This window comes from Hoplias malabaricus, chromosome 4, assembly GCF_029633855.1.
Source record: "Hoplias malabaricus isolate fHopMal1 chromosome 4, fHopMal1.hap1, whole genome shotgun sequence".
In the NCBI taxonomy this organism is placed as follows: domain Eukaryota; kingdom Metazoa; phylum Chordata; class Actinopteri; order Characiformes; family Erythrinidae; genus Hoplias; species Hoplias malabaricus.
In genome coordinates this window covers 65636752-65660674 of record NC_089803.1, presented here as the reverse complement: position 1 = coordinate 65660674, position 23923 = coordinate 65636752, and the positions used below count along the sequence as shown (strand labels likewise).

Below are 23923 nucleotides of genomic sequence, written 5' to 3'. Positions count from 1 at the left end.
ACTGCAACCAATTACCTGATTTATTGTCGTGCTGGTACAAAGCCCCCAGGCAATTCTGGGGATTCTACATTATTTCTGGGCTTTGTTGCTCTCAGATCAAATGATGAACGTGTCGTTTTATCTGTATTGGTTCTGATCTCCTGATGCCTGGATGAAGCTGAAGATCAATGATTTTTTGTAATACTTGCAATGCTTTCTAACTCCTGAGCTTTATGTTTACTGAATAATAAAGAACGGAAATTTTTTGACCTTGATACTAACTCAAACAGACGCTTATCAAGGTACGTCCTTTCCTTTAGAACAGATAGTAAAAAATAATCAGTTTGTTCATGCACTGAACAGCAGGCAGTAAACTACTGAATTAAATCCTGTTATTTATGAAGCCAATATTTTGTTTTTCTCCTGAACATGTGACATGTGCCAAGGACCAGAATACAATATGTTCTTCTTCATCAAGGTCTGTTTTCACAAACCATAATAAGCAGGAAGGGTGGCAGTCACACAACAGGACCCTGGGGTTGTGGGTTTCTGCTCCAGGTGACGTGTGGTGTGTTCTCCCTGTGTCTGCGTGGGTTTCCTCCGAGTGACTGTTTGTGATGAGTTTGGTGTGTTCTCCCTGTGTCTGCATGGGTTTCCTCCAGGCGCTCCGGTTTCCTCCCACGGTCCAAAAACACACGTTGGAAGGCGGATTGGTAAATTAACCGTGTCCATAGGTGTGTGTCCAGGGTGTGTGTCCAGGGTGTGTTCCTACCTTGCGCCCAGTGATTCCAGGTAGGCTCTGGACCCACCGCAACCTTGAACTGGATAAGGGTTACAGATTATGACTTAATAAAGAGGAAAATATCTAGCTTTTAGAGCACAGGATGACCATGTGCTGGAGAGTATAAAGATCACACCCATTCATTACGCTCACACACCACATGTATAAAAATAGATCCATTAATACAGGTATTAATGGCTTAAGGGCAGGATTTTGCAGCATAGGGTACTTCACATGCAACACTGTTTAGGAATCTATGTCTGGCTGATATTTAAAGATCAGCTCACAGCAGTTTGAGCGAGTTTGTGTTGCTCAGATGTTCACGTCGAGGGATGGCTATATCCAGGAGGTGTCTGTGATGAGTGGGCTAATAAAGTGTATGGAAATGATTGTGAGCATTTTTAGAAACCCCTTACGTTATTAGGGTTATTCTTGCCACAGTTTGTCCTTGGGTCACTTGTGAACCCAGTGTGAGTGCCCCATTTTAAATCTGTATGACATAAAGGTTAGAATTGTGATATTAAGGACTATGATACCATATTAAAGGGAGTGCTGTTGTACTTAATGTCAGCACAGCTGTAGGAATGAGATGTTCAGTGCTGATATTCAGTAACAGCGCAGTCTCCAGTGGGATATAGATTTTATACAACTGTTTTTGCAAGCAATATTTGTTATCTATAATATATGAAAACCAATTATTAATGGTTTGTTTATTTAATTATTTATTTAACTCCACCCACACACAGTTCTGCAGCTGGACTGGATCTGCTCATTTTCCTGCACACTAACGTGCTACTTTTTGTAGGTCTGTGGAGGCCAGATGCTTTGCATAATATCCATTTATCTGTACAAGGATTTAAACACACACGAGGCTCAAGGTGCTGCTGATGCTGTAGAGCATCTCTCATGTGACTCACTTAACAGTTAATAGAGCTCACCTGTAATGTTTGTTTATAGCTTTGTGTGTGGGTGTGTGTGTGTGTGTGTGAGAGAGAGAGAGAGAGAGAGAGAGAGAGAGAGAGAGAGAGAGAGAGAGAGAGAGAGAGAGAGAGAGAGAGAGAGAGAGAGAGAGAGAGAGAGAGAGAGAGAGAGAGAGAGAGAGAGAGAGAGAGAGAGAGAGAGAGAGAGAGAGAGAGAGAATCCCCTGTTTTCATAAACCTTTTAGGAATCTTGAATTAAAATAGAAATAATGACAAGATTCAACTGCAGAAATGTCATATATCAGGTGATATGAATTATTTATTCTCTGTTGGAAGTTTCCACTGGAGTTCAGCAGAGCTGTGAGGACATTTTAATAAACAAACTCAGTAAATACAGAAAAAAACATTGGACTGCTTAGAGCTCTGCACAAAAATCCTGACATTGACATCAGTTTAACAGAATTAAACTCTGTTAAACCACACACACACACACACACACACACACACACACACACACACACGCGCACACACACACACGCACGCACGCATGCGCGCGCATACACACGTGAACAGACTCTTTAATCCTTAAATAAATGTCTATCCACTCCCAGACTATTTGAGTGGGACTGTGTGTGTGTCTGTGTGTCTGTCTGTGTGTCTGTCATGGTCTTAGTTTGCCAGTGAGCTTTCTCCTCTTTAAATACACGAGTAGACCTCCATGTCCTAGCCTTGAAGAACAGAGAGTGCCTTTTCTCTGCACTGGAGACTCTTCCATTAGTGATCAAAACCTTCCTGTGCTTCCCAACTACAGCACGGTGCCAGAGAGATCTTTTAAGAGGAGCTCACCAGATCAGAGCCCTTCGATTGATTTATCAAATCCATCACGTCTGAGAGAGAGAGAGAGAGAAGAGCAAGAGCTGATAGCCTTCTGTTCAGAGGGAGACATCCTCCTTTATTCATGCTTCTTTTTATAAGCCAGTAATTGAGGAACCCCCTGTGGGTGGCTGTGATTTTTATCTTTTACTTTGCTGAATTAATTTGATGAGAATCTAAGTGATAACCCTTTAGAATTCTTTTAGTTTTGTTTCGCAATTTCCTAATGGAGCCTTTTTTAGACACAGTACAGTGCTGACTTAATCTTTTCACGGTGGAAATTATGCACCAGGCTTAAACGCTGAGTATGCTCTTATTTCCTTTTTCTCTGTGTGCATATCTAACTGTCTGTGTGTACTGGGGATAGGGCTGGGCAATTAAACAAAACTGACATTCAGAACTTTTATCGACATAATCTACATCGATTATATCAATTATTTATATTCAGTTTTCTCCCTAATGTGTGTTCATGTACTGTCCCTTTAAAACCACACTACCAATCACTGAGGTCAACCAAGGGACTCGAGCGACTCGTACCAAAGAAAAACACACGGTCTGTGGTTTGGACGTGTTTTGTTTTTGACTATAATTAAGACGACACTCAACAAAGAACGAAGTCAAATGTAAACGCTGAGAAAAAACAACAACCAAAGCACAATCACACGCCAAAAGTAAACAGTGCTCAAAATACAAGAGAGGAACAAGCTCCCAGCGCCATTAGAAAAAAATTCCCAGCTTTAATACTGGAGGATATTTACAGTATTAGAGAGTTTCTTCACTCGTCAGTGAAGTATGAGGGTCAAAAATACAAAAACAAAATAATCGTTCATTAATTGTAACTGTGGTAAAATGTACTATTAATCGTGATATTGATTTGCACTCATATCGCCCAGCACTAACTGGGGATCACTTCTGCCACTACCCATAATCCCCAGTCTCTCAGAATTAATAGAAAAAACCTTTTTAATACAAATACAGGGGGTCCTCGACTTACGACGTTGATCTGTTCCTACGTTGCGTCGTAAACCGATTTTCGGTGTAAGTCGGAACATACGCACATACTGTACGTAAATAACATACTGTAAGCACTTATCCTACACCTATCCTCCTCGGTCCCGAGCCGCGTAACCGTGTATTCTTCCGCCGCGCACACCACACATGAAGTTCACGTTACGACGTTTATGACGCAAAACCACTTAAGTCGAAACAAGGCTTTATACAGTAAATGGGAGATGTGTCGTAACCACGAAACATCGTAACTCGGGACTGACGTAACCCGAGGACCTCCTGTACTACATAAACACACCGTTTACTTTCTGGATGCATGCAAACATTACAGCCTCCATTGCTTATGTTGAGAGACCAATGTATTTCTCTTGGCTGTTTTTGAATAATTTAGATGAGTCAGAATGTACATCCTTATATTTAATATTGAAACAGTAAACAGTGCCTGTTGGAGTAAATGTAAGTAAGTTAAGACTGTCTTGCAGCTTCACACTTCCTGCAAAACTCTTCTGTTGCCTTTTCTCCCACCTTGCCATGACAGAGCGGCCTTTAGGAAGGACGCAGTGTACCTTTAACAGCAGCCTCACACATTTGCTCTGTGGCTTCATTTTGGCACCTCCTGCCAAGGGCTCCGAGCTGGAACCATCCCCACTGTTTGAGTTAATGAAAGAGCAGCTTATCTCGAGTCGCTCTCGCAGCGTGGCCTGTCCTACAGGAATCCACCTTATCTGAGACTAAATAACACTCTGCCTCCCTCGCAGCTTTGTCAGCGTCAAATGGAGAATAGGCAACGCAGGCCCTTATCAGACAGAACAAGACAAAGATTGCAATCGACAGTGTGTGTGTGTGTGTGGTAACGAACGAGTGTAGTGTGAGGGTAATATTGGTTTGTTGTCTTTTATGTAGGGCTTCTGTGAGGTCAGTCTTGGTCATGGTTGAATTTGAGTAAAACCGGACCAGTCTTTACAGTGGAAATGGAAATGGGGTTCGGTAGGAGGCCGACTGAAATGGCAAAACACTGACCTTCTCTCTGTGGGATAAGAAGGGAGGAAGGAATCCAGCAGTGAAACACACACAGCCCTGGAATGTGTGGCTTCTTTAAAAGAGATGGAGGAAATATGGGTCGGGATAAAGCTGTAGTAGTTTGAAATTTTACACATACATAAAATAAAATAAAGTAATGAAGATAATGACTCATGGGTCACTCTTCTTATCCTCATCATGTGTTGGAAAGAAGTGGTTGAAATGGGTGTAGATACACACTCGTACTCAAAAGCTCCTGAAACTTTAACATAAATCTAAATGACAGTCTGTGTTCAAAACCCAGTTGAACAAAAGCAATTTGTCTGTTCAGTGCAAAATGATCCAACAAAGATCAACAAAGAAGAATGATTCATTTTGTGTGCCACAAAAGGCAATTTCTTATGTTGTTGATACTCAGCAGAAGGGTTTGGGACTTCACCACTGGCAGGTGGAGAGTGTATAAGAAGCATTTTTGTTCTTCTACAGGAGTGTGCTTCAAAAAAATCACTCCGGGAGTTAGGCACATCATCTTCAGGTAGACCACAGAGAAACCCAGGGTAATGTCAAAGGATCTGCAGGACTCTCGTATTCTTTTGGATTGTATCAGGAAATTCTGCAGAGTAATATCAAGCCTCCATCTGTGAACTTATGAAAGAAAGATTGAAGCATAAGAAATGCTGCAAGTCAAAGTCCAGACCTTAATCCGAAAGAAATGTGGCAGACCTTGATGTGTGGAGTTAAGGAAAGAAAACCCACACATATCACTAAATCGAAGCAGGTTTCTGAGGGGGAATAGCACAATATTCCTAAGAATTCAATGCACAGGATTGAACAACAGTTACAGGACACATTTGTCTTAGATTAGCCCAACAGCTAATCAGCTAAGCAACAGCTAGCTTTGTACATTCATTCATTCATTATCTGTAACCCTTATCCAGTTCAGGGTCGCGGTGGGTCCAGAGCCTACCTGGAATCACTGGGCGGAATACACCCTGGAGGGGGCGCCAGTCCTTCACAGGGCAACACACACACACACACACACACACTTTGCGAGTTTTCTGATCATGTTTGTAGTTGTTTATTAAAACACAATAAACCTATAATTAAAAAAAAAAAGAAAGACATTAGCATTAAAAACAATAAGCTAATTTGAAAGGGACATTGTATGTAAAAAATAAGTTGTGAAAAACAGACGCAGAAGTTAAATGGTGTAAAACAGACACAACACATGCTGAGGAGTAAGTCTACTGAGGAAAATGAAATAAAAAATCAATAAAAGAGAAGAAGGAGAAAACCAAGGAAAATGTATGAAGACCAGAGCTTCTTTGCGTTGCTCTTCACTGTGGTGTGCGTTGGTGTAAACAGTGGCACATTGTCTTTGAAAAGCACAGGTGCTAAAGGGTTTGTTCTGAATAGGGCTGATTAGACAGGGTAAGAACCGGCCTGTGTTGTTTGTTCCTTGTGTTATTTCGACTAAAGAACATTACAGACATTACAGTAAGGCATCCAGACATCCCAGAACGGATGGAAAAGGGATGTAATATGCCTTCTTCTATAAAACAAATCTAAAAACAAAACACCAATGCTGTTTAACAACTGGCACTTGGTTTCTTGGTGTACTTTTAATATTCTCCATTAAAGGTACACGTTAAGATTTTTTTTTTTTTTGCTCACGGGGCTCCCCCTAGGGCGGCACGGTGGAGCAGCAGGTTAGTGTCGCAGTCACACAGCTCCAGGGACCTGGAGGTTGTGGGTTCGATTCCTGCTCCGAATCAACACTGTCTGTGAGGAGTGTGGTGTGTTCTCCCTGTGTCCACGTGGGTTTCCTCCGGGTGCTCCGGTCTCCTCCCACAGTCCAAAAACACACGTTGGTAGGTGGATTGGCGACTCAAAAGTGTCAGTATGTGTGTGTGTGTGTTGCCCTGTGAAGGACTGGCGCCCCCTCCAGGATGTATTCCTGGCTTGCGCCCAATGATTCCAGGTAGGCTCTGGACCCACCGTGACCCTGAACTGGATAAGGGTTACAGAATGGATGGATGGGTGGGGCTCCCCCTAGAGTAATTTATTTTTAAAGCACTGTCTGAAATCAATGGGAATGGTGTGGTTTCCTACCCTCCTCCAAATGTTATGTAGTGCAGTTTCTGCAGTGTTGAGCTCAGATTAGTAAAGCAGAGGATCATTATTACAGGTCAGTTTGATTTTTAAGCTGTAATTTTTAGGTAAAATATGATGTACCATTCCTTTAATCCAAAGAATAACATTAATTGAAAAAAAAATACCTGAATTAAATGTCTAAAACCTGTTTAATATCAATGTTCCACAGTCCCATCCATGTTCCACACAGCTCTGTCACATAGCCATCTGTCAGTGCTAATGTCACAAAACTAAGATGAATGTGTTGGCTTTCCCTTTGACATTCCCCTGAAATTGTACCTAAGCTACTCAGAAAGTCAAGCTGATGTAGTCAGTAGTTTTTTTAGTATCTTTCTAATCTTAGTGATATTACAGATGTTTAACCACTGTGTCATTGCCTCTCACATCACTTGGCTCTTAGTATGTGTCCTATTGGCCATGGTGCCATGTTGCCGGGGGCAGTTTGTTCTGAGCAGTGGAGCAGCTAGGGGGCTGTGAGAGACGGCAGATGTTTGGTGTGCTGCTAAGACCAACTCTACGGGAAAGAAAACAAACCAGAGGTCAGTCAAGTGCTTCCCCCGTGGAATCAAACAGATCTCACTGTGTCCAGAAAAGTAGAGAGGGCTTTTGCTGTTTGCTTTCGACACTGCAGAGCTTTCCAGTTTGAATAAAAATAGCATTTGAAGTGAAGGACGACATGGCTCATGGCCACAAATTGCCTCCCCGTGGACGTTAAGCTAAGCTGAGGAAGCCTGGGTTTGAATTTGAGGGCCTTCTTCACCCAATTCTTCCTCACAGTATCTTGCTAAGCACATGTGATGGAGTTCTCTTTGATGCCATTGATCCTGCTGTCTGGACTGGAAGTGGCCCAAGGGGAGGTTATGGAAACGAGACGCAGAAAGAATTCTGAGAGCAGATGAGTCTCGCTTTATGTTCTTTACTGGCAGAGTCAGTTCTTAAATGGGGGCTTCGCCTGTGGGTGGAGAGATGACTTAATCCATTTAAGACTATGGGATTTTTTTTGTTCGAGGAGTCTCTACTGTACGCCTAAGCGGTGTATAGTTTATTAATTGGTATTGTTATAGTGGGCTTTGAAGGACATAAAGAAGCTCTCAATTGCATGGACTATCTAGGCTGATAAATATAACCACTTTATTACACTGTGAAATGATATGAAATATAATTGGCATTTTGAAACAAATGTAAGGCCATTTTAAGACTGTAGGACTGAAGTGGAACTGGCTTCCGGTCTTGGGTAACTTCTGCTTTAACCTAGAAGGCTGTCCCTCTAAAGAATTAAGAACTTAGAGGAAGAATTATTGCACTGCACGTGGATTGTTTGGTCTTTTCCAATGAAAACCATGTATTCATTATCCATCCATCCATTAATAATCTGTAAGCGCTTATCCAGTTCAGGGTCGCGGTGGGTCCACAGCCTACCTGGAATCATTGGGCGCAAGGCGGGAATACACCCTGGAGGGGGCGCCTGTCCTTCACAGGGCAACACAGACACACACACACACACACTCTCACACATTCACTCACACCTACGGACACTTTTGAGTCGCCAATCCACCTACCAACGTGTGTTTTTGGACTGTGGGAGGAAACCGGAGCACCCGAAGGAAACCCACGCAGACACAGAGAGAACACACCACACTCCTCACAGACAGTCACCCAGAGGAAACCCACGCACCTGGAGCGGGAATCGAACTCACAACCTCCAGGCCCCTGGAACTGTGTGACTGTGACACTACCTGCTGCACCACTGTGCCGCCCAAAAAACATGTATCCATTTCATTCACTGTTTAAACTACCACAGAAACTTATTTGAAATTTGAGGTTTTTTGTCTGTGTTTACCTTCATGCAGTTAGCCTTCTCCTGTATTTGGAGACATTTCTACCTTAAGCAATCTGAAACAGGGCGGCACAGTGGCGCAGCAGGTAGTGTCACACAGCTCCGGGGTTCGATTCCCGCTCCGGGTGATTGTCTGTGTCTGGGTTTCCTCTGGGTGCTCCGGTTTCCTCCCACAGTCCACACGTTGGTAGGTGGATTGGCGACTCAAAAGTGTCCGTAGGTGTGAGTGTGTGAGTAAATGTGTGAGTGTGTGTGTTGTCCTGTGAAGGACTGGCGCCCCCTCCAACGTGTATTCCCGCCTTACGCCCAATAATTCCAGGTAGGCCCCGGACTCACCGTGACCCTGAACTGGATAAGCGGTTACAGAGAAAGACTTAATGAATAATCTGAAACAAAAAAAATTCAATATTACCCACCTATGGAGGATGAATACAGCAGCTTCCTCATCTCTGTTGTTGCTTTTTTATTTTTTTATTCATTATAAAAAAAACGCTAAAACTCTAGATGCTAGGGCTGGGCAAATAATCGTAAACGACATTCAGAACTTCTAATCGACATAATCTTGTCTATATCGATTATTTTGATTATTTTTATTCTGTTATGTCCCCAATGTGTGTTCATGTACTGTCCCTTTAAAACCACTAGTCAAATGTAAACGTTTCAGTTTCAGCGATAAAGCACAATAACACCAAAAATAAACAGTGCTCAGAAAACGAGAGAGGAACAAGCTCCCAGCGTCATTAGAAAAAACATCACAGCTTTAATAGTGGAGCTTATTTACAGCACAAGCCTCGTCATGAACTACGAGGGTCAAAAATACAAAAACAAAATAATCGTCCATTAATCGCAATCATGGTAAAATTTAACAATTAACAGTTAAATGTGATATTGATTTGAGCTCCTATCGCCCAGGACCTCTAGACCCCTTTTTTCCTTGTTCCTTGTGCAGAGAGAGAAAGACTGGCGTACTGGACTTACACACTTTGTGTTGTTTTAGACATTTACAGACTCTGGGGCTTCACAAACACATCAGACTGGATTGAAGCTCACAAACAGACTGGAGAGCCACAAATGATTGTATAAGTGTTTTTGATTAAAATCTTAAACTATATACAATCTATATACATCATTAAAGTTAGTTGACCTGGCATTTTCACCTTGGTTTATAATAAATTAATAACGACTTCATGGGGCAGTCTAATAACAATGAAAACATGAAGTTTTCCTTATAGTAGGTCTGGGAACAAGAATGAGAACGCTCTCTACCAGTACACAGTAAGTCCATGTGTAGCAGTAGAGCACTAAGTGACCCTTGCAGCTAAATAACGTGAATCCGAAACTCAGCGGGGTGATTTTAATCCCAGCTTGAGGACATGCTCTGCTCATCAAACACTGAATAACAATAGTTAATCTTTGTCAGGGGATCCCCCATTAGACTTAGAACTGGCTGGGGATAGATGAGTGTGTTGTTGAGGCTGTGGTTTGCCCACGGCTGAGAAACCATCTGCCCAATGCTGCTTAGTCCCAATACAGAGTTGCTCTGCTTTTTTTTTTTCATGGTAGGTGTATAAAGACTGCGCTGAAAAATATTTAAAAATGTTTTCAGTGTGTAAAATATTTAAATGAATACAGTAGAGAACGATTCAGCAAAGTGACTAAGCTTCATGTTTATTTAAACTTTGAAATGAATCTATTGAAGAAGGTATCAACACAAAACTGCTCTTAAAATTATTAGATTGTTATGTGATGAAGAATATGGCTCTGTACCCCGAGATATGTATGAGATGTACATGAAGATGAAAAAGTGTATTGCTGCAGTAAATTGCTCAGCTGTAGTCCTTATTAAACACTTAAAATGAATGTAAAAATAGACAAACAGTAAGTTTGACTCACTACAGGCCTTAATTTATCACGTCTAAGGCTTTCAAAGCGTGTAATGACATTAACTTTTTGGGGTTTACTTAAAAGTCTACCATTTCTAACAATTTTGGAGTTAACCTTTTTTTTTGCTGCTATAAAAACATCAAAGAAAGGTTTGAGATAGCATCAAAGGATTCTACCAATGTAGGAACATGTCTTATTGAAGAATGCAGGGACAGAGTATCAGATTTTGCTCTTTGTAGTCCTCAGGTATTGAGTCTAATACCTATTGGTGAAATACAAGTTGTTCTAAAATGCTTCCATGTAGAGCTGGACAAGACTTTAATATCAATATATCGCAATGTAAAATGTTTCAATAGCAATGGTATGATTAAAAAAAAAAAAAAAGTCAATATTCCAGTATACATTATGTACAACACCTGTCACTGACTGACGTTCTTTACAGGACACTGTCGTCAGTTCAGCACTCAGTTTATAATTTAGTTTAAAGGTCCAGAGCCTACCTGGAATCATTGGGCGCAAGGCGGGAATACACCCTGGAGGGGGCGCCAGTCCTTCACAGGGCAACACACACTCACACATTCATTCACACACACGGTCACTTTTGAGTTGCCAAGTAACATACCAATGTGTGTTTTTGGACTGTGGGATGAAACCGGAGCACGCGGAGGAAACCCACGCAGACACAGGGAGAACACACCACACTCCTCACAGACAGTCACCCGGAGGAAACCCACGCAGACACAGGGAGAACACACCACACTCCTCACAGACAGTCACCCGGAGGAAACCCATGCAGACACAGGGAGAACACACCACACTCCTCACAGCAGTCACCCGGAGGAAACCCATGCAGACACGGCGAGAACACACCACACTCCTCACAGACAGTCACCCGGAGCGGGAATCGAACCCACAACCTCCAGGTCCCTGGAGCTGTGTGACTGCGACACTAACCTGCTGCATCACCGTGCCGCCCCTCATCAACTATAGTGTTTGTCAAATGAATGAAAATGAACCGACAGAACCTACCTGCTTTAACAATTTGTGGATCTGGAGGTCACTGTCATACAGACTGTGAAACAAGACAACCAAGTCAGCTTTTTTGTTGTTTGCCTAGGTCAGTAAACGTGGGATGATCTGAGCCTTTCTGATTTCGTGCTGCAACTTTGTGCAGAGCGCAACTCCTCATCTGAGTCTCTCCAGTTTCAGTGCCGGACCCATATTTACGTGTGACATTAAACGACATGAAATACACACAACGAGTGCAGAGAAATAAGAGTACTGATTAAATGTGGTTAAAACATTGTCCTAGTATGGACAATGAAAATAACTAGGAAAAATGCCAACAACAAACAGTTTCTGTCTCCTGCTTCTCACACCTGGACTCTCGCACTGAACTGGACTGATACAGGAGGATGTGAGTAGGTCATGTGCAAATTCCACACCATTTTATATAGCAGACTTGCGCATCCAGCACTTGGATCAATACCCATGTGCAGACGGTGGGCTGGTTGTACCCTAGTAAAGGTTACTGTCCACCACTGGCTATTGTGGTGATGTATTATTGTCTTATCAGGCACCCATGGTTATGTTAAAGTGCTTATTATGTGTCAGTATAGGAACTCTGCTTCTAGACCTGAAGACTGATGTAATTCTGTCCTGTTTTGGCCTACAGCAGTAGTTACCTCAGTCCCTGCCTTCATTTGAATTTCCTGCTTCACTGGTCACAGTGGGGGCTTCATGGGTGGGGAAGGGGAAAATCTGTGTGTGTGTGTTTGAAATATTTGTTTTCTTTATCCTTCAACCACATGCATTTACAGCATTTCTTGGCTCTATAAAGTTGAAGTTATGTTCTTTGTATATTCTTGTAAAGTTATTGTGTGTTTTTAGTGTTTCTTTCCCTTATTATTTTTCAGTTTATTCAATTTTAAATAGTGGTAACCAAGTCTGCTTGGTCCATAGAGAAATCTTGACATAAACCTATGCTAGTGAACAGTAATAAGCTAAGCTTTCAACAGAGCCCTGATCACACTGTTTTTTTTGCATTTGTGCAGCTTTTTTCTGTTGAATTAGTCCTTAGCTTAACAAGAACTGTTTTCTTTTTCCCCCTCAGACGGTGGCACCTTTTCAGGTGTTGTTACAGGATGACAGCTCTATCGTTATGACCTTGGAGCCCTCTGATATAAGGGAAAATGGCACTGCATATGCTGCCAGGATTTCAGGGGAGCCTCAGAGTCACATCCTCCCCTTCCAGAGTGCCAACAGTAGCCAGCTGGCTCCAGCTCTCCTTCTCTATAACGCCTCATACCATGGGCTCTGCTACACCATCAGCCTCCTGACGGGCAATGGCTCCACCTGGTCCAGGCCCATCAAAACTGTGGCTGTTCTCACAAGTAAGACCAGTTTAGTGCTGTTAGCGTTACACAGATGGGACCTATATTGGGGTATATGTAAATTTGACGTATTTGACTATGGGATGGACAATGAAACTGAAACACCTGGTTTTAGACCACAATAGTTTATTGGTATGATGTAGGGCCTCCTTTTGCGGCCAGTTCGTCTTGGGAATGACATATACAAGTGGTCAGAGGGATTTTAAGCCATTCTTCTTGCAGGATAGTGACCAGGTCACTACGTGATGCTGGTGGAGGAAAACGTTTCCTGACTCGCTCCTCCAAAACACCCCAAAGTGTCTCAATAATATTTAGATCTGGTGACTGTGCAGGCCATGGGAGATGTTCAACTCCACTTTCATGTTCATCAAACCAATCTTTCACCAGTCTTGCTGTGTGTATTGGTGCTTTGTCGTCCTGATACACGGCACCGCCTTCAGGACACAATGTTTGAACCATTGGATGCACATGGTCTTACTGGTGAAATGTGCAGTTAATAAAGATTGTCCACCAGGCTGCTCCAATTTAGCCATGAAACCTCCCACACTACAATGACAGGTGTTTCAGTTTCATTGTCCAACCCCTGTTTATTTCACTCTTATTGTACTAATTAACACCCAGCTCTGTGCCGGTCCACTGTCAGCACACATCTTACTCCTTCTGCTTTCCAGAGCCTCTTCCATTGGAGAGTGTGCAGATTTCTGACTACAGAGCAGCTCCAGAGACTGGAGTAGTATTTGAGCTCAGCTCCCCAGAGAGGAACACCTTCAGCAGAGTTAACATCAGCTACTCAGAGGGCCATGAGCAGCGATCTATGCTCTACAAAGGTCAGACCTTGGGGAGAACAGATGGACGCTGCCTACTGGGGCCATTAGCTCATATGGCCAGGAAAATGACTTAAATTTAAATGAGATGCTTTAGAAAATAAGTTTCTGGAAAAAAAGACTGTAGCAAATAGTTTGAATTATGAAACTGAACATTTTAAATAGTTTGCCTTCTGCTTCTTTTTTTTATGAAATTCATATTGTTTATATTAGGTAAGTTTATAGACATATTAGGCTTGTCTTTCAGATCTGATTATGATGAATGTTTTTAAAACCTAGATTTCCTGAAAGGAAAAACCGTTTTCAAGCACTGGCTGCCTGGAACGTGTTACAGTAATATCACCTTCCAACTGATCTCAGAAGCCACTGTCAACAAAAGCATCTTAATGCAGAAGAGCGAAGTGAGCCATGAGCTACGTCACCACAGGACAGGTAGGTTTGTTGAGAGTATACGTCCAGTTACTTGACTCAAATCTCGATTTAACTTTTTGAACAATACTTGGGTTTAAAGGAATCCGAATTGAAATTGGAAGTTTCAGTTTCATTTTGTTTAGCTAATATCCAGGCTATTCTGGATTATCAATATAAATCTGAATTAGCCGTATACAGTTATGATTGGTGCATTCCTTAGATTAGTTAAATTGTCTGTTAAAGACGTAGCATTTTAGCTGATGGCTAAATATAACTATTATATTAGAGGTTTAATGCAATATTTATATGTAGCAGCTGTTACTTCATGATAAACAAACTGGACCATGGGTGTGTAGTTACGTATAGCTACGGAGCTAAATGCAAACGCTTATGAATAGCTATACAGTAATACCTCGCTACTTCGCGGTTCATCTTTCGCGGATTCGCTACGTCGCGAGTTTTTTCAAGGGGGCTTATAGCTGCTATGTCGCGGATATTGAGGGAAAATCTAGGAAAACCGTGAAAGATGAATAGCCAAAATATTTCATTAATATTTACTTGTATTAGACTAGGCCTGTAGGTGACAAAGTATATCATTTACAAGTATTTCTTACGTACAGTACATGTATTGTTCATGTCCACATCCGAGTGAAATTTACTGATGCTAAATCACAGCTTAGGAATGACTCTATTAAAGAAACTGGTAGGATATCACATGTAGTTCCAGCTGAAAAACATTATAGAATGACTGTTTACCGCAAAGGGTGGGTTGTTAACAGCACAGGGAGGGTTTTAAAAGTCCAAATACTCGTTAAATACGTTGAAATATATCTTTCCTCTACTTCACGGAAATTCGTTTTTCGCGGGTGGGTCTTGGAACGCATCCCCTGCGAAAAACAAGGGATCACTGTAAGTCGAGAAAATTTAATATCAATTTACAGTCACTCCCAGTCTTTTCACCTGTGATGGAATTGTACTTGGACACTAAGTTAGCATTCAGTAAACCATCTAAAACTGTGTGATTATCATTGAGAATATGAATATGTAAATGTGTAAATCAGTTGTTTACAAACAGAAGACTAATACTGTGTGAACGGAAGAACCAAGCATAATTAAATTAAGGATGGTAATAAAATGTAAATGTCATTATTTTAATGATGATATTTGAGAATTAATTTATGAATATTCATTCGGAAACAATGAGCGCTCAAAGCCTGTAAAACACATCACTGGGAAAAATTAGGCGGGTTCGTTACTGACGATATTAACCTCAGAGATGATCATTATGTGCGTGTTTGTAAATGATAGAGCTGAGGGTTTTTGTAAAACATGGAGGTGATTTATGGGACTGTGCCCTTGTTGTTAGTTCAGGAGGAACCTTTTAGTTATCAGCAAAAACATTTGGTCGTCCATTTTGTTATAATTACTGTGAGTGAACTGTGAGGGGACAGATCTTTCCCAGTCCCCTATGGATCGACACTTTCCGTGACATGAATTATTCAAGTCAGTTTCAGCGTGAGCACTCATGAACTCGGAAGACCCTTCAGAGTCACTCTGACCTGCCTTGGGTTCATTATCCTCATAACGAGATGCAATTAAATTTGCCTCGTCCCAGAGGAGCTCATTACTTATTAAAGATCGTATTCCAAATTACACGCAGCCATATGCAAGAGTTCTAGTGTCCTTGGTTTTGTCTTCAGAATGAAAATAAATACACGTAATTCCAGAGAACAGCTTTAAATTTGAAGAAGTAATTTAACCCTGAAATTGTATTTGGTCTGGAACTTAATTTGGAAAATGATTGCAGTCTCAACGTCTGTTGCGGTATTGACCAGTAAAATCACAATTAGCTGTTTTTCCCCAAATCATTCAGATCCCTGTCTTACTTTATAAAAGTATGTTCCCTGTGAAATACGTGTCATTTTATAAAGCCGTGAATGTAATTATGTAATTTGTGTATTTTGTATATCTAGTGCCCCACCCTCCCCTCAATGTGTCTCTGAAGATTGTCCACCTCACCGCAAGAGGCTTGCCCATGACTAACTGGCGTGAGACCTTGCAGAAGGCAGGCCATGAAGCTCCTGCACGGAGGATTCGTGACATCACTGTAACGGAGGAGCAGGACCAGAAGCAAAAGGAGGACTCTGCTTTTGAGGAGGGGGCTAATACAGTCACGCAGCAACCTCACAGTGTAAACAGCAGCTCAGCGTCAGTCGTGAGCACAGCTGCATATACCTCCACTGAGGAACACATCGGCACTAACATCAGCGACTCTTCACAAGACGAGAACGCCACCGACGCCTCTTGGCCCGAGCCCACGGGAAACCCCTCTCCCACTGATGATGACTTTGTGAATGCAGTGGTTCCAGAATATGAAGACTCAAACGAGCCTGGCTCAGCTATGGACCTCACTCTAGAGCCCACAGTTATGCCCACCAAACTTCCGCCAATCCTGCTTGAGCTTCGCTGGCTGCCCCCTCGCCCCCCGACCGCATATGATGGCTTCAATATATACATCTACCGAGATGGTGAGAGCTCTAATACTTAGAACTGTGAAAAAACAACTGGAAACTACTGTGAAAGATGTACAATTTCAAACCAATATTTTGATTTTCTCAGGTAACTCCACAGAGATGGCCTCAGTGGATGAAAACACTCATGAGTTTTTCGCTGAGCTTTCTGAGCCTGGAATTTATCGTGTGCTGGTCACAACCATCAGCTCTTCAGGTGACTGCGAGCCTAGAGAGAGTGCTGCACATACAGGATTCACCTTCTACCTCAGTGAGTAACATTCTTAACTGTTAGACATAGAGCAAACAGCTTTCAAGAAGACGTTAATGAAACACAGCAGCTATAAGAAGACAGAAATGCAGTGTTATTCATTTAAAATGCCTGTGACCATGATTTCAGAAAGGAATAAGAAACTCTGTGCTTCAGTTTTCAATTTCATGGCCGTTATTGATATATCGATATCGATATGATATGAGGTGGCACGGTGGCGCAGCAGGTAGTGTCGCAGTCACACAGCTCCAGGGGCCTGGAGGTTGTGGGTTCGATTCCCGCTCCGGGTGACTGTCTGTGAGGAGTTGGTGTGTTCTCCCCGTGTCCGCGTGGGTTTTCTCCGGGTGCTCCGGTTTCCTCCCACAGTCCAAAAAAACACACGTTGCAGGTGGATTGGCGACTCGAAAGTGTCCGTAGGTGTGAGTGTGTGAGTGAATGTGTGTGTGTGTCTGTGTTGCCCTGTGAAGGACTGGCGTTCCCTCCAGGGTGTATTCCCGCCTTGTGCCCAATGATTCCAGGTAGGCTCTGGACCCCCCCCGACCCTAAATTGGATAAGCGGTTACAGATAATGGATGGATGGATGGCTGGATATGATATGATACACTCAAATTTCTTGTTAGATTTCAGCCTGTCTCTGTTTGCTGCAGGCCCCACAGGTGAATGGCTGCAGCAGCCAAAAGAGCGTCCACAGGCAGTGAGTGTGAAGATGATGGGCACAAGCACTGCTTCTGTATCCTGGGCTCCATCCACTCAGAGACACAATGGCAGTCTGGTGTCAGTGCTGTCTCTGACCTGCCTCAAGCCCAGCCTCAGTCAGCGCATGGAGAACACATACTGCTCCGAGGTAAGGCACAGGCGTCTTACACTGACTTATTTTTCATGTAATCATTGGTTGGTGTGCTTCATGCTGAGTAAACTCCAGTTTCAATAGGGTATGCTTTGCAGGAGACCTAGGAAAATAGGCTACAGTTCAGACACAGGCTTAAATTTATTGTTATTAAACCTTAAATATATGGAACTGATTCACCGTGGCCAGGAGAAGTAACATTTGGTTGCGATAGTGTTTTACTGATGTACTCTCCACACTTCTCCTCATAATGGATTTTCGTTTCAGGAAAACATCACTAGTGACATCATCACTAACCTGACCCCTGGTGCTCAGTACAGAGTTGTAGTGTATCACACCAATGGACCCCTAATTAGCCCCCCCTCTGAACCAGTTATTATTGATATAGGTATGTATTTGTGTGTTATATTTAATTGTATATCATTATCATGTGATTGATTGGGATTAGGAACTTTTACCAACAACAGTGTGTCATCGAGTGAAAGACTTTTGTGATGATTATTAAAACCCACAGTCTTTTATTTTGTTCTTAAATTATTTTTGACTTTATTTTGCATGTTTATTTTTGGTAACCTGATTGTGACTGATTCTCTGCCTCCTTTATTTCTCTGACAGAGCCAACAGGAGTGCGGGACTTGGTGGTATACCCGCTGAGTCCCACGGCTGTCATACTTAGCTGGCAGAGGCCATACCACGTAGCCTTCCGGAAATACGTGCTGCAAACTTTCTTTTTTAACTCTGCCACGCAGACTTCCCAGTGGACCACCTACTATGAGATTGCAGCTACTGCCTCTGTCATTGCCTCTGTGGTAATAGCATAATCAACTCTATTTTGAAATTTTGAGCCTTAGTTTTGAACATAATTAAGACCAGAAACACACCACACTCAAAAGCACAGGCAAAAAAGACTCAGCCGTACAGAAATGTCTTGTAGGTTTGTTGTATGAGTTTGGTGTTTTTTCTTTCCTCAGACACCAACTGAATGTGCAGTTTTTATTATTCTCGACCAAACAATTAGAGCATTCGATTTTGTGTTGCTCATGCAGGTTGGTTTGGATATAAGCGTTGGGAATGGGCCTTCAACTATATCCTCATTCATTCATTATCTGTAACCCTTATCCAGTTCAGGGTGGATTCAGGGTTCATTGGGCGCAAGGCGGAAATACACCCTGGAGGCGCCAGTCCTTCACAGGGCAACACAGACACACACATTCATACTCACACCCACGCAGACACAGGGAGAACACACCAACTCCTCACAGACAGTCACCCGGAGGAAACCCACACAGACACGGAGAACACACCACACTTCTCACAGACAGTCACCCGGAGGAAACCCACACAGACACAGAGAGAACACACCACACTCCTCACAGACAGTCACCCAGAGGAAACCCACACAGACACAGGGAGAACACACCACACTCCTCACAGACAGTCACCCGGAGGAAACCCACACAGACACGGAGAACACACCACACTCCTCAAAGACAGTCACCCGGAGAAAACCCACACAGACACAGGGAGAACACACCAACTCCTCACAGACAGTCACCCGGAGGAAACCCACGCAGACACAGGGAGAACACACCACACTCCTCACAGACAGTCACCCGGAGGAAACCCACGCAGACACAGAGAGAACACACCACACTCCTCACAGACAGTCACCCGGAGGAAACCCACACAGACACAGAGAGAACACACCACACTCCTCACAGACAGTCACCCGGAGGAAACCCACGCAGACACAGAGAGAACACACCACACTCCTCACAGACAGTCACCCGGAGGAAACCCACACAGACACAGGGAGAACACACCAACTCCTCACAGACAGTCACCCGGAGGAAACCCACACAGACACAGGGAGAACACACCACACTCCTCACAGACAGTCACCCGGAGGAAACCCACGCAGACACAGGGAGAACACACCACACTCCTCACAGACAGTCACCCGGAGGAAACCCATGCAGACACAGAGAGAACACACCACACTCCTCACAGACAGTCACCCGGAGGAAACCCACACAGACACAAGGAGAACACACCACACTCCTCACAGACAGTCACCCGGAGGAAACCCACACAGACACAGAGAGAACACACCACACTCCTCACAGACAGTCACCCGGAGGAAACCCACGCAGACACAGAGAGAACACACCACACTCCTCACAGACAGTCACCCGGAGGAAACCCACACAGACACAGGGAGAACACACCAACTCCTCACAGACAGTCACCCGGAGGAAACCCACACAGACACAGGGAGAACACACCACACTCCTCACAGACAGTCACCCGGAGGAAACCCACGCAGACACAGGGAGAACACACCACACTCCTCACAGACAGTCACCCGGAGGAAACCCATGCAGACACAGAGAGAACACACCACACTCCTCACAGACAGTCACCCGGAGGAAACCCACACAGACACAAGGAGAACACACCACACTCCTCACAGACAGTCACCCGGAGGAAACCCACACAGACACAGAGAGAACACACCACACTCCTCACAGACAGTCACCCGGAGCGGGAATCGAACCCACAACCTCCAGGTCCCTGGAGCTGTGTGACTGCGACACTACCCTAATTCAACTATAGTGTTTGTCAAATGAATGAAAATGAACCGACAGAAGCAGAGCATTACTTTCTGTATTATTGTACAGCGAGACACACTGTCAGAATGTATTTAAGCACTCATGTAAGACATAAAGACTTGATAAGTTTCGCACATGGTGTTCTCAAGTCATTACTTGTGCTAATACGCAAATGATATCCCAGTGAGCAGTCTTCTTCCCGTAATTATTATACTCCTGCTTAATTGCATACTGCATGATCGAAATTGCTCACTTGCACATTAGGTGGTAGAACAACGTGTGGGTGTTTACTGGCCTTAAGTGAGAATTAAAGGCTGCTGGAGCAGCAAAGTAGGAACACAATATAGCAGTTAAAACAAGGTCAGGCTGGAGGGCAGAGCTTACATGCTAATTAAATCAGATGCTGTAATGCAATACAGAAACAGATCAATGAGCGCAAAGGCCAGTCATCCCACCTGATTCTGAATAGCTGAGTGAAGGGTTTTGTGGCAGGTACACAGAAAGAGGCACAGAGAACTGCTTTGTTGAAAGGGCATTACCTTAGAGTGATAATAGGGCTTTGACAGAAAGAGATTGCTCCGGGCAGATAACTTTACAGTTGTGCTCTTGAACCCCATTTGGAAGTTTTCATGTGGCATTATAAATAAATGAACATGTTTTTTCATACATTTACCCCACCTTCTTCCCCTCTTAACAGAGAGTGACAGACCTGTTGCCTGCCTGGTACTATAACTTTCGGGTGACCATGGTGACCTGGGGTGACCCACCACTTAGCTGCTGTGATGGATCCACCGTGAGCTTTATTACTGGTAGGTTAACATGGCACATAACACCATTCCGTCAGCAGATACATATTTCAGTTGATCTCAGTTAAGCCATGCTGGTAACAGTGTTGTTGACGAATACTATTTAATAAGTGGGTTTAACTATTCAGACACAGCTATTTATTCAAACAGGTGCATAAACCTAGCAGACAGCCATGTAATCACTGAACATATACCATGCCTGTAGATCTCTGTTAGCCCTTTCCAACACTGGGGTTCCAGTGAACCAGCCAGTGTTTCCACCAGTTTGGATGCGAATCAAAGATATCAACAGTCATCAGATGTCATCAGCGGTGGGCATCGTGAGGTTGCTTGGTTCCAGTGTTGCTGTGACTGAGCCACAGATAATAAAAAGTCATCTATTTTTCACTGAATAGAGCAGATTCTGATACACATGTAAATGATACCAAGTTCTGAGAGGTCCTGCTGAGCTTCTCTACAGGGAGGACAATGGAGAGAATTAGCCAATGAGCCTCAAGTGTTGCTGACCACAGCCCCAGAAAACACTTTTCATTTTCCAGCACGGCACTGAGGGAAATATAACATTGTACAAAAACATGTCCAGTTCCATTGCTTGATATTAATTTATCAACACACCCTTCGCTCGTTCGGGAACCCATTTATGTTGGTGGAAATGTGCCGAATGGTTTAAAATCAGATTCATGAACGGATACCCAACCGGTCCCTCGCTGGTGGAAAAGGGCTATATGACTTTAATCATGGCACCGTTAAAATCATCAGGTTCATAAGTGAATCATAGTTTGGCAAATGACAGGAAAAAAGATACCTGCAAGAATGCATAACATCAACTGAAGTTTAATGGTATACTGGTCTGAAATACTTTTTCATGGTTTAACATTAAAGTAATTCTACAAACTACTATGTGGCAAAGGTTTGGGGAAGGCGGCTCTTTCCTTTTTCATCATGACAGTGACCTGTACATAAGCCAGATTCATACGGGACGTGTATGTTGTGTATGGTATACAAGAACTAGACTGGGCAACAACAATCAGTATTCCTCCTAACTCCGACCGTCCCCTATTTCCGGTCACTGCCGTATATGGTGCAATTCCGCTCTCTCTCTTCGCCAATCGCATTGGGTAAAACAATAAAACATAAGATAAAGCCCTAGTAGGGTATTTAAACATCAGTCTTGCAAGAAATCACACATCTAAACAATATTTAAGTATATTTAACAGTGTTGTAATTCTTTGTGTGCAAAACTGCATGTGGAACACAACACATTTCCATTTCGCGACAGATATTTCCCGCAGTGTAAAAATTAGCTTAGCGGTTAGCTTCCTTTTCTGTGAGGGGAAAATTTCCCGCCATTTGTAATCCTTACATGTAGAGTACGGATACCAACACAGGACAAACGTAATCCCATTGTGAACCTCTCAAAACCACTGAATGTGGTAGCAACGGTCTCGTTTGACTGTCATAAGCAGGGGAGGTGGCTGAAGTTAGGGGACGCCAATAATCTTAGCAGTATTAGCACCTACTTAAACAAAAACGTCTTTATATAAAAACATATATACTGTCAGAGTCAAACAGGTCTTGGACATTAATCTACACACATATGTCTCCTGAAAAACGTTTGAGTGAGTAAAGTTCTTATATTTATTTACAGTTAGCTAGGATTTCTGATATTTTATTTTCAAGTGGCTGGAACTTGGGGTCCCTAGGCTAGTGTAGGATGTTTCCATAGACATGAAGGCTGTTATTGCTGCAAATTTAGAACCAACTCTATTTTAATGTCATGGGTTTTAAAATGATTTGCTTAGCAGCAAGATTCAGATGACTTTGGTTGTTCACATATGACAGTTTTATGTTAGTTTTATGTTACATTTAATATGTATTTTTATATATAGCAAGTCCCTAATAGGGGTGGCATGAGTAGGCCGAACCTGAACTGGATAAGCGGTTACAGAGGATGAATAAATAAATAATAAATGAATGAAATCCCTAATAATTTCTACTCTTGTAGAATAGCTTAGGTTAGATATTCATTCATTCATTCATTCATTCATTATCTGTAAGCACTTATCCAGTTCAGGGTCACGGTGGGTCCAGAGCCTACCTGGAATCATTGGGTGCAAGGCAGGGGTACACCCTGGAGGGGGCGTCAGTCCTACACAGGGCAACACACTCACATTCACTCACTCACACCTACGGACACTTTTGAGTCGCCAATCCACCTACCAACGTGTGTTTTTTGACCGTGGGAGGAACCCGGAGCACCCGGAGGAAACCCACGCAGACACAGGGAGGACACACCACACTCCTCACAGACAGTCACCCGGAGGAAACCCACACAGACACAGAGAGAACACACCACACTCCTCACAGACAGTCACTCAGAGGAAACCCACGCAGACACAGGGAGAACACACCACACTCCTCACAGACTGTCACCCAGAGGAAACCCACGCAGACACAGGGAGAACACACCACACTCCTCACAGACAGTCACCTGGAGGAAACCCACGCAGACACAGAGAGAACACACCACACTCCTCACAGACTGTGACCCAGAGGAAACCCACGCAGACACAGGGAGAACACACCACACACCACACAGACAGTCACCCGGAGGAAACCCACACAGACACAGGGAGAACACACCACACTCCTCACAGACTGTCACCCAGAGGAAACCCACGCAAACACAGGGAGAACACACCACACTCCTCACAGACAGTCACCCGGAGGAAACCCACACAGACACAGGGAGAACACACCACACTCCTCACAGACTTTCACCCAGAGGAAACC

General features: G+C 43.3%; 1 protein-coding gene across 2 annotated transcripts in view; it reads left to right on the top strand.

Moving 5' to 3' along the window:
- The window catches only part of ptpro (protein tyrosine phosphatase receptor type O), a 77739-nt gene that overhangs the window by 24789 nt on the left and 29027 nt on the right, over positions 1-23923 (top strand). For both annotated transcript variants that reach the window (XM_066669437.1, XM_066669436.1), the window contains exons 2-10: positions 12570-12849; positions 13521-13676; positions 13953-14105; positions 16058-16612; positions 16704-16865; positions 17513-17709; positions 17980-18100; positions 18328-18521; positions 21022-21133. In XM_066669437.1, the coding sequence (XP_066525534.1) occupies positions 12570-12849; positions 13521-13676; positions 13953-14105; positions 16058-16612; positions 16704-16865; positions 17513-17709; positions 17980-18100; positions 18328-18521; positions 21022-21133 (1930 nt within the window). The remainder of the gene's footprint in view (positions 1-12569; positions 12850-13520; positions 13677-13952; positions 14106-16057; positions 16613-16703; positions 16866-17512; positions 17710-17979; positions 18101-18327; positions 18522-21021; positions 21134-23923) is intronic.